At 52.5% G+C, this 10975-nt stretch overlaps 1 protein-coding gene across 7 annotated transcripts in view; it reads left to right on the top strand.

Annotated features, from left to right (window-relative positions):
• Positions 1–10543, top strand: part of FANCC (FA complementation group C) — a 217563-nt gene extending 207020 nt beyond the window's left edge. For all 7 annotated transcript variants that reach the window (XM_030919731.1, XM_010372004.2, XM_030919736.1 and 4 more), the window contains 2 exons: positions 2425–2628; positions 7820–10543. In XM_030919731.1, the coding sequence (XP_030775591.1) occupies positions 2425–2628; positions 7820–7963 (348 nt within the window). In that variant the 3' untranslated portion in view covers positions 7964–10543. The remainder of the gene's footprint in view (positions 1–2424; positions 2629–7819) is intronic.
• The last annotated feature ends 432 nt before the right edge of the window (positions 10544–10975 follow it).

Here is a 10975-nt window from a genome sequence, read left to right on the forward strand (position 1 = left end):
GCACAATTAAATCAGCTGGTCGCGTGTCCCCGCATCATGCGCTGGGCCTGGCGTCGCTGCCTCTGTGGCCGTCCTTGAGGTAAAGAACATGGGTGCAAAGAGCAAGTGTGTTCCCACCCGGGATGTGTCCTGCCTAGCCTGTCCCACTCATGGCCAAGCCACCCTCTCCACCAGCAGCCAGCGTTCATCTCCTTTTGCCAACTGAATTGGATCACAACAAAATAAACAAAATATGTTTAGATGCCCTTAAGAATCAGGCAAGGCACGATGATGACAAGAGAAAAAAAGGAAAAACAGAAAAAGAATCAGGCAAGGTTCATACCCTTTAACCCTGTGGTTCCACTGCTAGGAATTCCCCAGGGAACAGAGATCCATGCAAAGGCTTATGCATGAGAATATGCAGCACAGCACCATTCATAAACACAATGGGAAGTGGCCTAAACTTCAATAATAAGGCTACTGGCCAAATAAATTGTGGTATATGCTAACCGTGGAATAGCATTCTGTTATACACCATGCAAAATCATGCTCTTGGCCGGGTGCGGTGGTTCACGCCTGTAATCCCAGCACTTTGGGAGGCCGAGGCAGCTGGATCACTTGAATCCATGAGTTTGAGACTAGCCTGGGCAAACAGACCCCTGTCTCTACAAAAAATAAAGAAATTAGCCAGGTGTGGTAGTGTGTGCATGTAGTCCCAGCTACTCAGGAGGCTGAGGTGGAAGGATCGCTTGAGCCCAGGAGGTGGAGGTTGCAGTGAGCAGAAACTGCACCACTGCATTCCAGCCTGGGTGACAGGGCAAGGCTGTGTCTCGGGGGAAAAAAAAAAGGTCTTGAAGAACATGTTTTATAGATTTAGTGAACTGAACTGCTTATAGTACATTATGGAGAGAAAAATGAAAGATACAAAGCATTATGTGTAGTGAATGGTATGGTCTCAGTGCATAGAAAAAAGACAAGTATATAAACTGAATTATTAACAGTGAGTCTTTTTGGATGATAGAGTTGTAGATCATTTTAATGGTTTTTCTTTTTCTCTTTACAAATTTTCCATAGTAAGCATATATAAGCTTTTATAATACAGGATAGAAAAATACTTTAAAAAGAAAAGAAAGCTTCTGTCTTTCTCCTGAAAAACTTTGGACGTGTGTAAAGTTGCTGGTGTTCAAGTGGAAGCCCATGGGCACGGAGGACTCTGCAGGGAAGGACAGTCTGGGACAGACAGACAGGAAGAAGACCCCGTCTTAGGGATTATTGGACAAGGGTGGAAAGTCAATTGTGGGTCAAGAGAAAAAAGATACAAAGGCACAGCCTCCTCAACCCCGGCCTTTCTGCAGACCCAGTTAGATGGCAGAACGGCCCTGGGCTTGCGTAGACACCATCAGACCCTGGCCGACTGGGCTGGCGGGGGGCGAGGTGGGGAGCGCGGCCGCTCCCCGTGGAAGAGCCCGATGGTGCAGTTTCTCACGGTCTCGTATTGTGTCAGAGGAGCTCGCACAACACGCCCAGTGTACTGGAGTTTATGACAGACCTCATTGAATGAGGCCTTGACTTCCAGGGAAAAAAAACGCCTCACACAAAATCCATAAAATCGGTCATGGGAATTCTCAGAGTAGGCCTAAGTATTCTTTCAGAAGTGATGGAACATAGCTGTTCATGAGTTCCATGTGGCGTTTGGAGCTCTGGGCTTTCAGTTTTTGCTTTGTTTTCCAAGTCATGACTGGGTGTACCATTCTTGTGGCGAGCAGAAACATCTCAGCATGGAGTAAGTTTTTTTAATGCAAGAACAACCTGCAGACTTATAATTACCATTATTATGTGGGTTCCACAGACTTGTGACCTCTGCTTGAGCATTAAACAGGTACGAACAGATTGTTCCAGCATCTAAAACAAATGTGTTCTTGTGTGTGCATGCATGTGTATGGCCGTGCCTGTGTGCACGTGCCTGCCTGTGTGTGCCCCCCCGCCCCCCGCCCGGATCCCCAATATAGCAAGAAGCAAAAGCAAGCCTGCATTCGTATGGGAACGCTGGCTCGGCGGAGGTCTGACTGCATGGGGCTTTAATTGATTTGTGGCTGTGATAGGGAGTCTTCAAGGAGGCTTTTGTTCTTTTTCCCCACAATATAAAAATCTGACTACATTCCCTTGAGGACTTCTTTTCTGTTTCCTTTTATACAAAAAAAGGTCAGTTCCTGGCACGGTGCCCTGACTGCTTGGTGAGCAAGAGGAAAGAAAGTCAAGAAATGTCCATTCTGCCCCTTTGGGTTTGTGTGGTGTTAAGTGTAAACTCGGCCGCTGCGAAGCTCCCTCTCTCGGGGGCCCCTCCTTGCCCCTTTCTGGGAGTTGCTTCAAAGCAAATAAATAAATCCTAGAAGCATGTCTGTCCTGCCTCTTCCTAACCTCTCCCCTGTGCAATGCTCTGCCCAGGTCCAGGTGAAGGCCGTGCTGGGCCACCTCCTGGCGATGTCCGGAAGCAGCAGCCTCTCAGCCCGGGACCTGCAGACAGCAGCAGGACAGGGCACAGAAACAGACCCCAGAGCTCCTGCACAACAGCTGGTCAGGCGTCTGCTCCTCCACTTCGTGCTCTGGGCTCCTGGAGGCCACACGATCGCCCACGATGCCATCGCCCTGGTAAGTCTCCCTGGGGTCCAGCCTCCTAGTACTCGTTTCTGCTCCAGCTAAGAGGTGGGTTCCCTGTCTGAGGGTGTAGCCTCTGATGCTGCCCAACACAGACAGATGGTCAAGGAGGTTGACAGCTGGGATGGCCCCCACAGCCTGCCCCCTCCAGCACCTTTGTGTCATAGACGAGAAAACAGAGGCTCAGAGAAGGGAGATGCCATCTCCTGGGCCCATGGTTTGCTGCCAGAGCCTGCAGTAGAAACCAGGTCTCCTGTCCCCCCATGTATATTGCTTTCCATCGCAGTGTGCTGCTCTCCTCCTCCTCATGGAAAGAAATGCCACAATGAGAATGTGCTCACAAAGCAACCACAATGCTATTCACTGCAACAGGGCAAAGAATTGTGTTAATTTTTAAAAAATGGTTTATTATAAAGAAATCCTTCCTGAAGCCCACTTGACTTGAGGGGTAAAGAATGGTCCAAGTCAAAAGTGAGCCCTCTTCGTGACATTAGATTTGGCAGTGATTTCTTGGATATGATACCGAAGACATAGCAATGAAAAAAAGAATAGATAAATTGGACTTGATGAAAATTAAAAGCTTTTGTGCATCAAAGGATACTATAAAGAAAGTGAAAACACAGTTCATAGAATGGGAGAAAAATATTTGGAAAGAATATATGTGATTAGAGTTTAGTATTCAGAATACATAAATAATTCTTGTGACTCAACAACAAAAAGATAACCTGGTTCAAAAACGGGCGAAGGACTTGAACAGACATTTCTCCAAAGAAGACGCACCAATGGCCAGTTCAGAAACGGGCGAAGGACTTGAACAGACACTTCTCCAAAGAAGACGCACCAATGGCCAGTAGGCATGTGGGAAGATGCTCACAGAAAGGGCATGAGTGGTCAGGGAGAGGCGAAGTGCAGTGAGATGCGTCAGGATGGCTGTCAGCAAGAGAGAAAAGAAACGCCCCTCAGGGTGCACAGGAACCAAAATACTCATACGCTTCCGGGTGGGGATGTTAACATCGTGCAGCTACTGTGGAGAAGAATGGCGTGGCTCCTCAAACAGCCAAACTCAGAATTACCATAGATCTAGGTGGTTCTCCTAGATCTATACCCAAGAGCCGAAAGCAGGGGCTGGACGGCCCTCTGGCCCCGTGCTCAGGGCGGCACTATCAGCAGCCAGCAGGCAGAGATGGCCCAAATGCCCGTAGACAAGCAGTGCACCGTGCGGTCTGTGCCCATAGGAGAGTACTCTTCGGCCTGAAAATGGACGGAGGGTCTGATAGTGCTGCAACCTGGAGGAACCTTGAAGACACTGTGCTATTTAAATAAGCCAGAGACGAGGATATTGTATGAGTCCACTTAGGTGAGGCACCTGGAAGAGTCAAGTCCAGGAAGAGGAAGTACCACAGAGTTCCCAGGGCGGAGGGTGGGGAGTCAGTGTGGGGATGATGGAAAGGGGCGGAGACGGCCGGTGCTGATGGCCATGCGACACTGTAAACACAGTGCATGCCACGGAATTACAAAAGTAAAATGTTCTATTTTACCACAATTTAAAAACATACTCGTCTCAGAAAAAGCACCAGCATGCTGGCTCTGGGAGTTTTGTTTTATTTTTTATTTTATTTGTACTTCTGTTGACGTATACATACAGAAGATACACAGCTTGATGAGTTTCACAAACCAACAACACCTGTGCAGCCAGCAACCAACTCAAGAGAGGAATATTCCCAGTCCCCAGAGGCCCCTCCTGCTCCCGTCCAGGCCGGGCCCGACTGGAATGTGAGTGTCCAGGCGCAGAAAGTCCCCATAACAAATGACCTACCTACCAAGAACCAGGGCCAGGAGTTTGTCTCCATCCTGGTAGGACAGTCCTGTGGAGCGGGCCCAGGCTGTGCCTCCCAGGTTCTGATGTCTCAGCTGAGATGGATCCGAGAGCCTGAGGCAGCTCAAGGCTGAAGACGACTGGCTGCCACATGCTAGGTGCCACCTCTTCGGGCCTGGCCCAGCACAGTGAGAATGCTTTTGAGAATCTCTTGTGTACTCTTATAAAATGCACACCTGCAACAATGCAGCCCAACCTAGCGGGCTTTATGCTGAGCGAAATAAGGTAGACCCAAGAGACAAATGGCGCCCTCAGCTATGGGTGGGATCTAAAGAGTCGAACTTGCAGAAACAGTGGGAAGGTGCTTATGGGGGACTGGGGGAGGGGCAGTGGAGATGGTCAGCCCTGCCCTGTGGCAAGGACTGTTCCCAGCTCAGGCACTTCCTCCCCCACCCTGTGGCCTGTGTGAGTGGAGAAGCTGCCCATGGCGTGGGCCTGGCAGTGGGGGTTAGCGTGGGAGTTTGGTGGCTCCAGCCCTGCCCACAGGGTGAGAGAAAATCACCCAGAGAGAGCACCCCAAAGACACCCAGGTCTCTGCTTCAGTTAGCCTGACACTACGTTTCCATCTACTCTGAGGAAACTTTCAGTCCACGTTCAAAGCAGATTGCCCTCAAGACTGGCCCCAGAGACACTGCTGGGAGTAAGAAGCTGGCTGCTGCGAGGCTCGGCCTGCCCCCTGTGCTGGGCAGCCCATCCTGACACGTGGTTCAGTCCCGCCTGCTGATCCACACGGGAACCCACAAGAGTGCGGAGGGCCCCGGTGCTGTCATCACACACCCCCCCCCCACATCAGTTCCGCTGCAGAGAAGACACGCACAGCAGCAACTCATTCCCTGAGCAGACGCCAGTGTGGCGCTTGTGCACTGGCTCCGTATGGTGGGTGCTGGCCATCTGGGCGCCCGCCGTGGTGAAAGCGCCTCCTGCGTGCTATTCTTTCGGACATTTTAAAACCCGTCTTATTAACACATCAGTCTTCCTAATGAGAAGCCTTCGCTGCGGTGGCCGCTGGCAGGGAGGGTCTCCAGGGAACAGTCCCTCCCACTGCCCCCGCCTCTCCTGGCCGTTGTCAGTCCCTCTGCCTACAGCACCCTGGAAAGGGCCAAGTCTGCTTGGCCCACGAGCAGGTGGTGGCCAGATGGTGGCTTTGGTGGGACGGCCTTTCCCTCCTGCAGCTTGGGTCTCTCTACCCTCAGGACCTAGCCCGAGCGCAGCCACCTCCCAGCTGGTCCCAGGCTCTGCCCTCTGTCTTGGCATCCAGATTTGGAGAGCAGTGCCAGCTCAAGGCGGGATGAGGCAGCCTGAGGCAAAGGGCCGCTGTCTCTCTTCAGAGCCCTTGCACCCTCTTGGAGATGGCTTGAACAAATGGCTCCATCTGACCTAAAGGACACACAGGTCCTGCAGCCCCATCTGCTCACAGCCTGCCTCCTGCGTGGCCTCTGTTGTGAGCTCTGCACAGTGGGCTCTTCTCCAGGCACCTGGAGGTCCGCTCCCTGGCTGTCCCGGAATCTTCTCTGACCTCAGCCCTCCGATTTTGCCCAGAACTCCATCCACGAGGCCCTGCCCAGTGTCCCTGCGGTTCTCCTGCCTCTCTGGCTCCTGGCCTCTTGCCGGGCACTCCTCTGGCTTGCCCCAGCCGTCCACTCGCTCCCTCACCTATGCCTGCAGGAGGCCAGCATAGAGCAGAGGACCGCGTGGAGTCCAGCCCTGGGGCTCCACCTCCTGTCCTGGCCTGGATTCACGCTTCTCTCTCTCCTGCCTCCTGCTGCTCGGCCACAGCAACAGCAGCAGAAGTTAGCAAGGCTCCGAGATGCAGAGTTAATTCTGTAGTCATTAAACTCAACATGAACTGAACCGACTCTTGGTGCACCAGCCAAGGCCAGCAGGGAGGCAGGTTTCCAGGTGGCTGCAGGGCTGCGAATTTTTGCAGGTGACTAGAGAACTGGGAAGGGGCTCACCCAGGAGTGCTGGCATGTAAGGAAGATGCCAGGTTGGATTTGTAATGACAACTCGGTCTTTCTTCAGACATGGCCGAGTCCATCACCATGGGCAGTTCTCCCACTCAGGGTCTGGGTGGTATGTTAACTCTGAAAGGGGTCCACAGCAGGCGCACAGTGTTTCCTTGATGAAGGATGGGCTGCATCTGCCGAAGGCCATCAGCATTATGTGCCTGTCATTTCTGAGTAAAATCCAAATGATGGTGATACACCCAGGGACACACTGGCACACGCTGGGGCCACAGCTGGAGCCCCGTGCTGGCTGCACTGGCCCTGGCGGGCGGGCTGCAGGCCCTGGGTGCTACCAGCGGGGGCCGAGGAGAGCAACCGTCACCGTCTGCCCCACGTCGTTTACTCTTAGCTCTGCGTCCCCATGCTGCCGTTCACACAGTGTGCATGCGACAAGAGGCTCCCTTTACTGGTGGTCAGGAGGTGGAAGCCCAGTTCTGAAGGGTGTCCTGGGCTGTCAGACCTGAGGCAGTAAAACCAGAATAGTCCTGGGAAAACCAAGGCAGTTGTTCATCCTCCCAGAACGTCCCACCCCTTCCAGAGGAAGCTGACCTTGGGCTGCTCTGGCTAAACATTTGCAGGTTCTGTACAAACTGACACACACTAAATGAATATATCGGTTACTCTTTCAAAGACTTAAGCTTTCTTAATACTGCTGTGCTTTAAAACCATAAATTCCCCACAGCTAAATTGTAAGATCCTTGCCCTTCCCTTTTTTCTTAACCGAAGTCTGTAGAAAATACAGGCATTAACAAGTACAAACGCCTTGAGGCTGTGTCTCCTGCTCTCCCGCAAGAATCAGGTGTTAAAACCTTAGAGGCCTATTAAAAAGCAAGTCGGTCTGGTTGCCCAGGGCTGCCAGATTCCTGGGCTGTTTGTGTGGAACCAGGTGGCATTTCCCAACTCTCACATTCATGTGAGCCTTGTGCAGAAAGTCAAGCCACAGCATGCTCATGTGCCTCTGTTCCCCACAGCCCACCGTCCCACAACCTGTGACTGGCATTCTGAGAAGCACTTCTGATTGCAGCTCTTGTCTGTGGCCTTTATGAGTCTAACGCTGTTGGCAGCTGAGCTCAATGCAAGGAGGCTCGTTAGGAAGCGGCACCGCACACTGTGTAGCCAGCCTTGGAGACAGACTTGCTGTGCCAATCACCTTGAAAACAAGAGCTCCCCGTGCTTTACTTTGGAACTGATGGAAATGCTGGATAGGGCGTCTCTCAGGGACTGGGTGGCTATGGTCCATCCCTGGACAAAGGGACAAACTGGAAAGTGTTTTAATTTGCCTTCTCTTCTGTCCTGATTGCAGATGGCGCACACTGCTGAGATAACTTACGAGATCATTGGCTTTCTTGACCAGACCTTGTACAGATGGGATCGTCTTGGCATTGAAAGCCCTAGATCAGGAAAACTGGCCCGAGAGCTCCTTAAAGAGCTGCGAACTCAAGTCTAGAAGGCACGCAGGCCGTGTGGGTGCCCGGCATGAGGGATCAGGCTCGCCAGGGTCACAGGACAGATGATGACCTGTGGCCATGCGTTTGTGGAGTAAGTGCCCTCTTTGGGCTGTGAGAATGAGCCATACACGTCTTGGGAAGATCTGCTAGTATCTGTTTTACAAAATGCAGAGCCAGGTCCCTCAGCCCAGACTCAGTCGGACATATTCACCAATGACTTGAGTGAGCCTTCAGCACTCCTGGTGTCCACCCGGCCAGACCGTCAGCTGGAGAATTACTAAAGCAAAGGCTTGGGTGGGAGAACAGGTTTCTAGTTTTTACCCAAGTCTAGATGCACATCTATTATTTAAAGATTCAGAACCTTAGAACCAAGAATTTGGTGATGAACCATTGAAGAATTGAGAGAGAACTCAGCTCTTTTTAGACTCTTTTCAGGAGTCAGGGATCTGAGATAAAGCCACGCTGTCTTGCTGTATGGAGAAATTCTCCAAGGGGAGTCAGGGTCCCTCAGGCTTCCCTTGTGTCTCCCTGGACCTGCCTGATAGACCACAGGAGCAGACAGAGCTCACCCAAGCCTGGGTCTCCTGCACATGCTTTCCACTCTATTTGCTAAATGCTGACTGCCACCAGAGAGCTCCTGGGACGTGAGAGGAGCTGGCAGGTGAAGGTGGAGGACGTGTTCAGAAACATTCAAAGGCAGGATTCATATCAGTTAGTTCTCTTGTTAAATGGAGATGGGAATTGGAAATTCCTGATAAAGAATTGACCTGGCTGGGCGCAGTAGCTCACACCTGTGATCCCAGCACTTTGGGAGGCTGAGGCAGGGGGATCACTTCAGCCCAGGAGCTCCAGACCGGCCTGGCCAACGTGGCGAAACTCCCTCTCTACTAAAAAATACAAAAACTATTGGAGTGCAGTGGTGGGCGCCTATATCCCAGCTATTCGGGAGGCTGAGGCATGAGGATCCCTTGAACCTGGGAGGCAGGAGTTGCAGTGAGCCGAGATCACACCATTGCACTCCAGCTTGGGCACCAGAGTGAGACCCTGTCTTAAAAAAAAAAAAAAGGCGTTGGTGTCATCTCAAGGTTACCGTTTATTTCATGTCGGTAGAGGATGCTTTTTCCTTTCAGAGACGTTCTGGAATTGTATTGATTGTACGTTCTTTTGTGCCTGTTCTGTTTGTCAAGTGAGTCAAGACTTGCTTTTGTCCACTTTGATTTATGTGTATTAGGCTGAGTCTTGGCTCCGTTTTGAGGCACGAGCAGAGTTTCGCTGGATTAGAGGTTAACCTTTAGGGAAATTCCTTTTCTCGGTATGTGGCAATGCTAATAGAGCCACCTGAAGATCTGGAAAATTCCAGGAACTTTTCACCCGAGCTTTTCTTCTGAGAAATGCTGCAGTCAGAAGGGTGTGCTGGTAAAATGTTTTGGTGGCAGCTGCCTTCATGATCATTGTTTTCATGTAACACGCTCTGTGCCATCACGACCCTTACCCTCATATAACACACACACTTCGTCAGAGGTGTCGGGGTTGAAAAAGGAGCTGCATGCTTCACTGGAGTTGAGGGACTCTCTCCTGTTCTGACTTGGAGCCAGAACTTGTGGCTGGCCATGGAAGCTCTGACGCCACTGTGGACATGGTGGCAGCAGGGAACCCCTAGAGAGAGGGGTCACTGGGACCAGGCCGTCTGTTGTCCAGGGGCTTCCTGGGACAGTCCTCACCCTGTCCCGTGGTCCTGTTTACGGGGTTGGCCTTCCCTCCTCCCCTGCCAGGCCTCTGACCATGCCCCTTCCGTCTTCTCCACCTGGGACTCGTGACGCCAGGCGTCTGGAAGCCTCCTTCCTGGCCTGGAAGCCCTGACCCCGGCCTGTCTGTAGAATCTCCCCAGTTCCTTCACAGCTGCCGAGTCCTCTCGTGGGCACGGTGGAGGCGGCCTTGCGGGTAGCGCTTTCCGGGCAGCCGGGGGTTCCCGGATAGGACTGTCCCGCTGGGGCTGTGGCACCGAAGTGCCTGCTGGCTTCATGTGGCCCTTTGCCCTTTCCCGGCCTGAGAGACACTCAAAGGTGGGGAGCCAGGGGAGCCACCCCTCGGCTGTTCCCGCCACCTCTGGGACAGGTGGCAGCCAGGCAGGTGTGGGCAGGTGAGGGCCGAGGCTTCGCTCCTAAGCCCACCTCCTCCTCCTGTCGCCTTCGATTTTCGGCCAAGTCTGGGCAGGTGCCACCGGGAAGGAACGGCGTCCGAGATGCTGGGCACGGCGCGGCTGAGGGGGCCTTGACATTGCTGGCGGGGCCTGGACACGGGCAGCCGTGGGGAGGCAGGGATGCCAAGGCCTGGAGCCACCGTGGAAGGAACTGATCGAGGTCTGCAGAGGCGCGACGGGGCCCAGAATCTGACCTTTCCTAGACTCTCCCTGATAGTTTTGATAAAGCATGTTGGTAAAACCACTACCCTCAGTGAGAACCCCTCCAACCAGGCTGTTACTCACCTGGGCTCCAGGACATCTGTGGAATTTGTAAGCTCTTTAAAATCTGTAACTTGTCTATTTTTTCATTCTAAATAAAACTTCAATTTGCAGCTAATGTTGTGTCCATTAAATATTAACATTCTCTCTCTCAGGAGAAAGCTCCTCCGATGGCCCCAAACAGTGGAACCTTCAGGCCTCGCAAAACCTAGATGTGCCCGGAGAAGACCGAGGATGGCTTAGCCTCTGGCCTGGAAACATTGCTACCAAATACCTAAAAACTAAGGGGCCTGTCACCACGGAGGAAGAGGGAGGACGAGGGTAGGCATCCGGCAGGGCCTGCTGAAATCAGGTTACTTGCGCTTCATATGTTTCTTCTCTAAGCCAGGCTTGACCATAAGCCTCACTTGAATTGTCCTGTCCCTTCCCCGATCCCTGAGGCTGAAGGCCTCGTCCCGCCAGCACAGCCCACCCACTCTTGCTCAGTCTGTTGGTTCACAGGCTGCTGTCCCCTTGCCCTCCAGACCCACAGGTCCCTCTTGGAGGCATA

Source organism: Rhinopithecus roxellana, chromosome 16 (assembly GCF_007565055.1).
Source record: "Rhinopithecus roxellana isolate Shanxi Qingling chromosome 16, ASM756505v1, whole genome shotgun sequence".
Taxonomy (NCBI): domain Eukaryota; kingdom Metazoa; phylum Chordata; class Mammalia; order Primates; family Cercopithecidae; genus Rhinopithecus; species Rhinopithecus roxellana.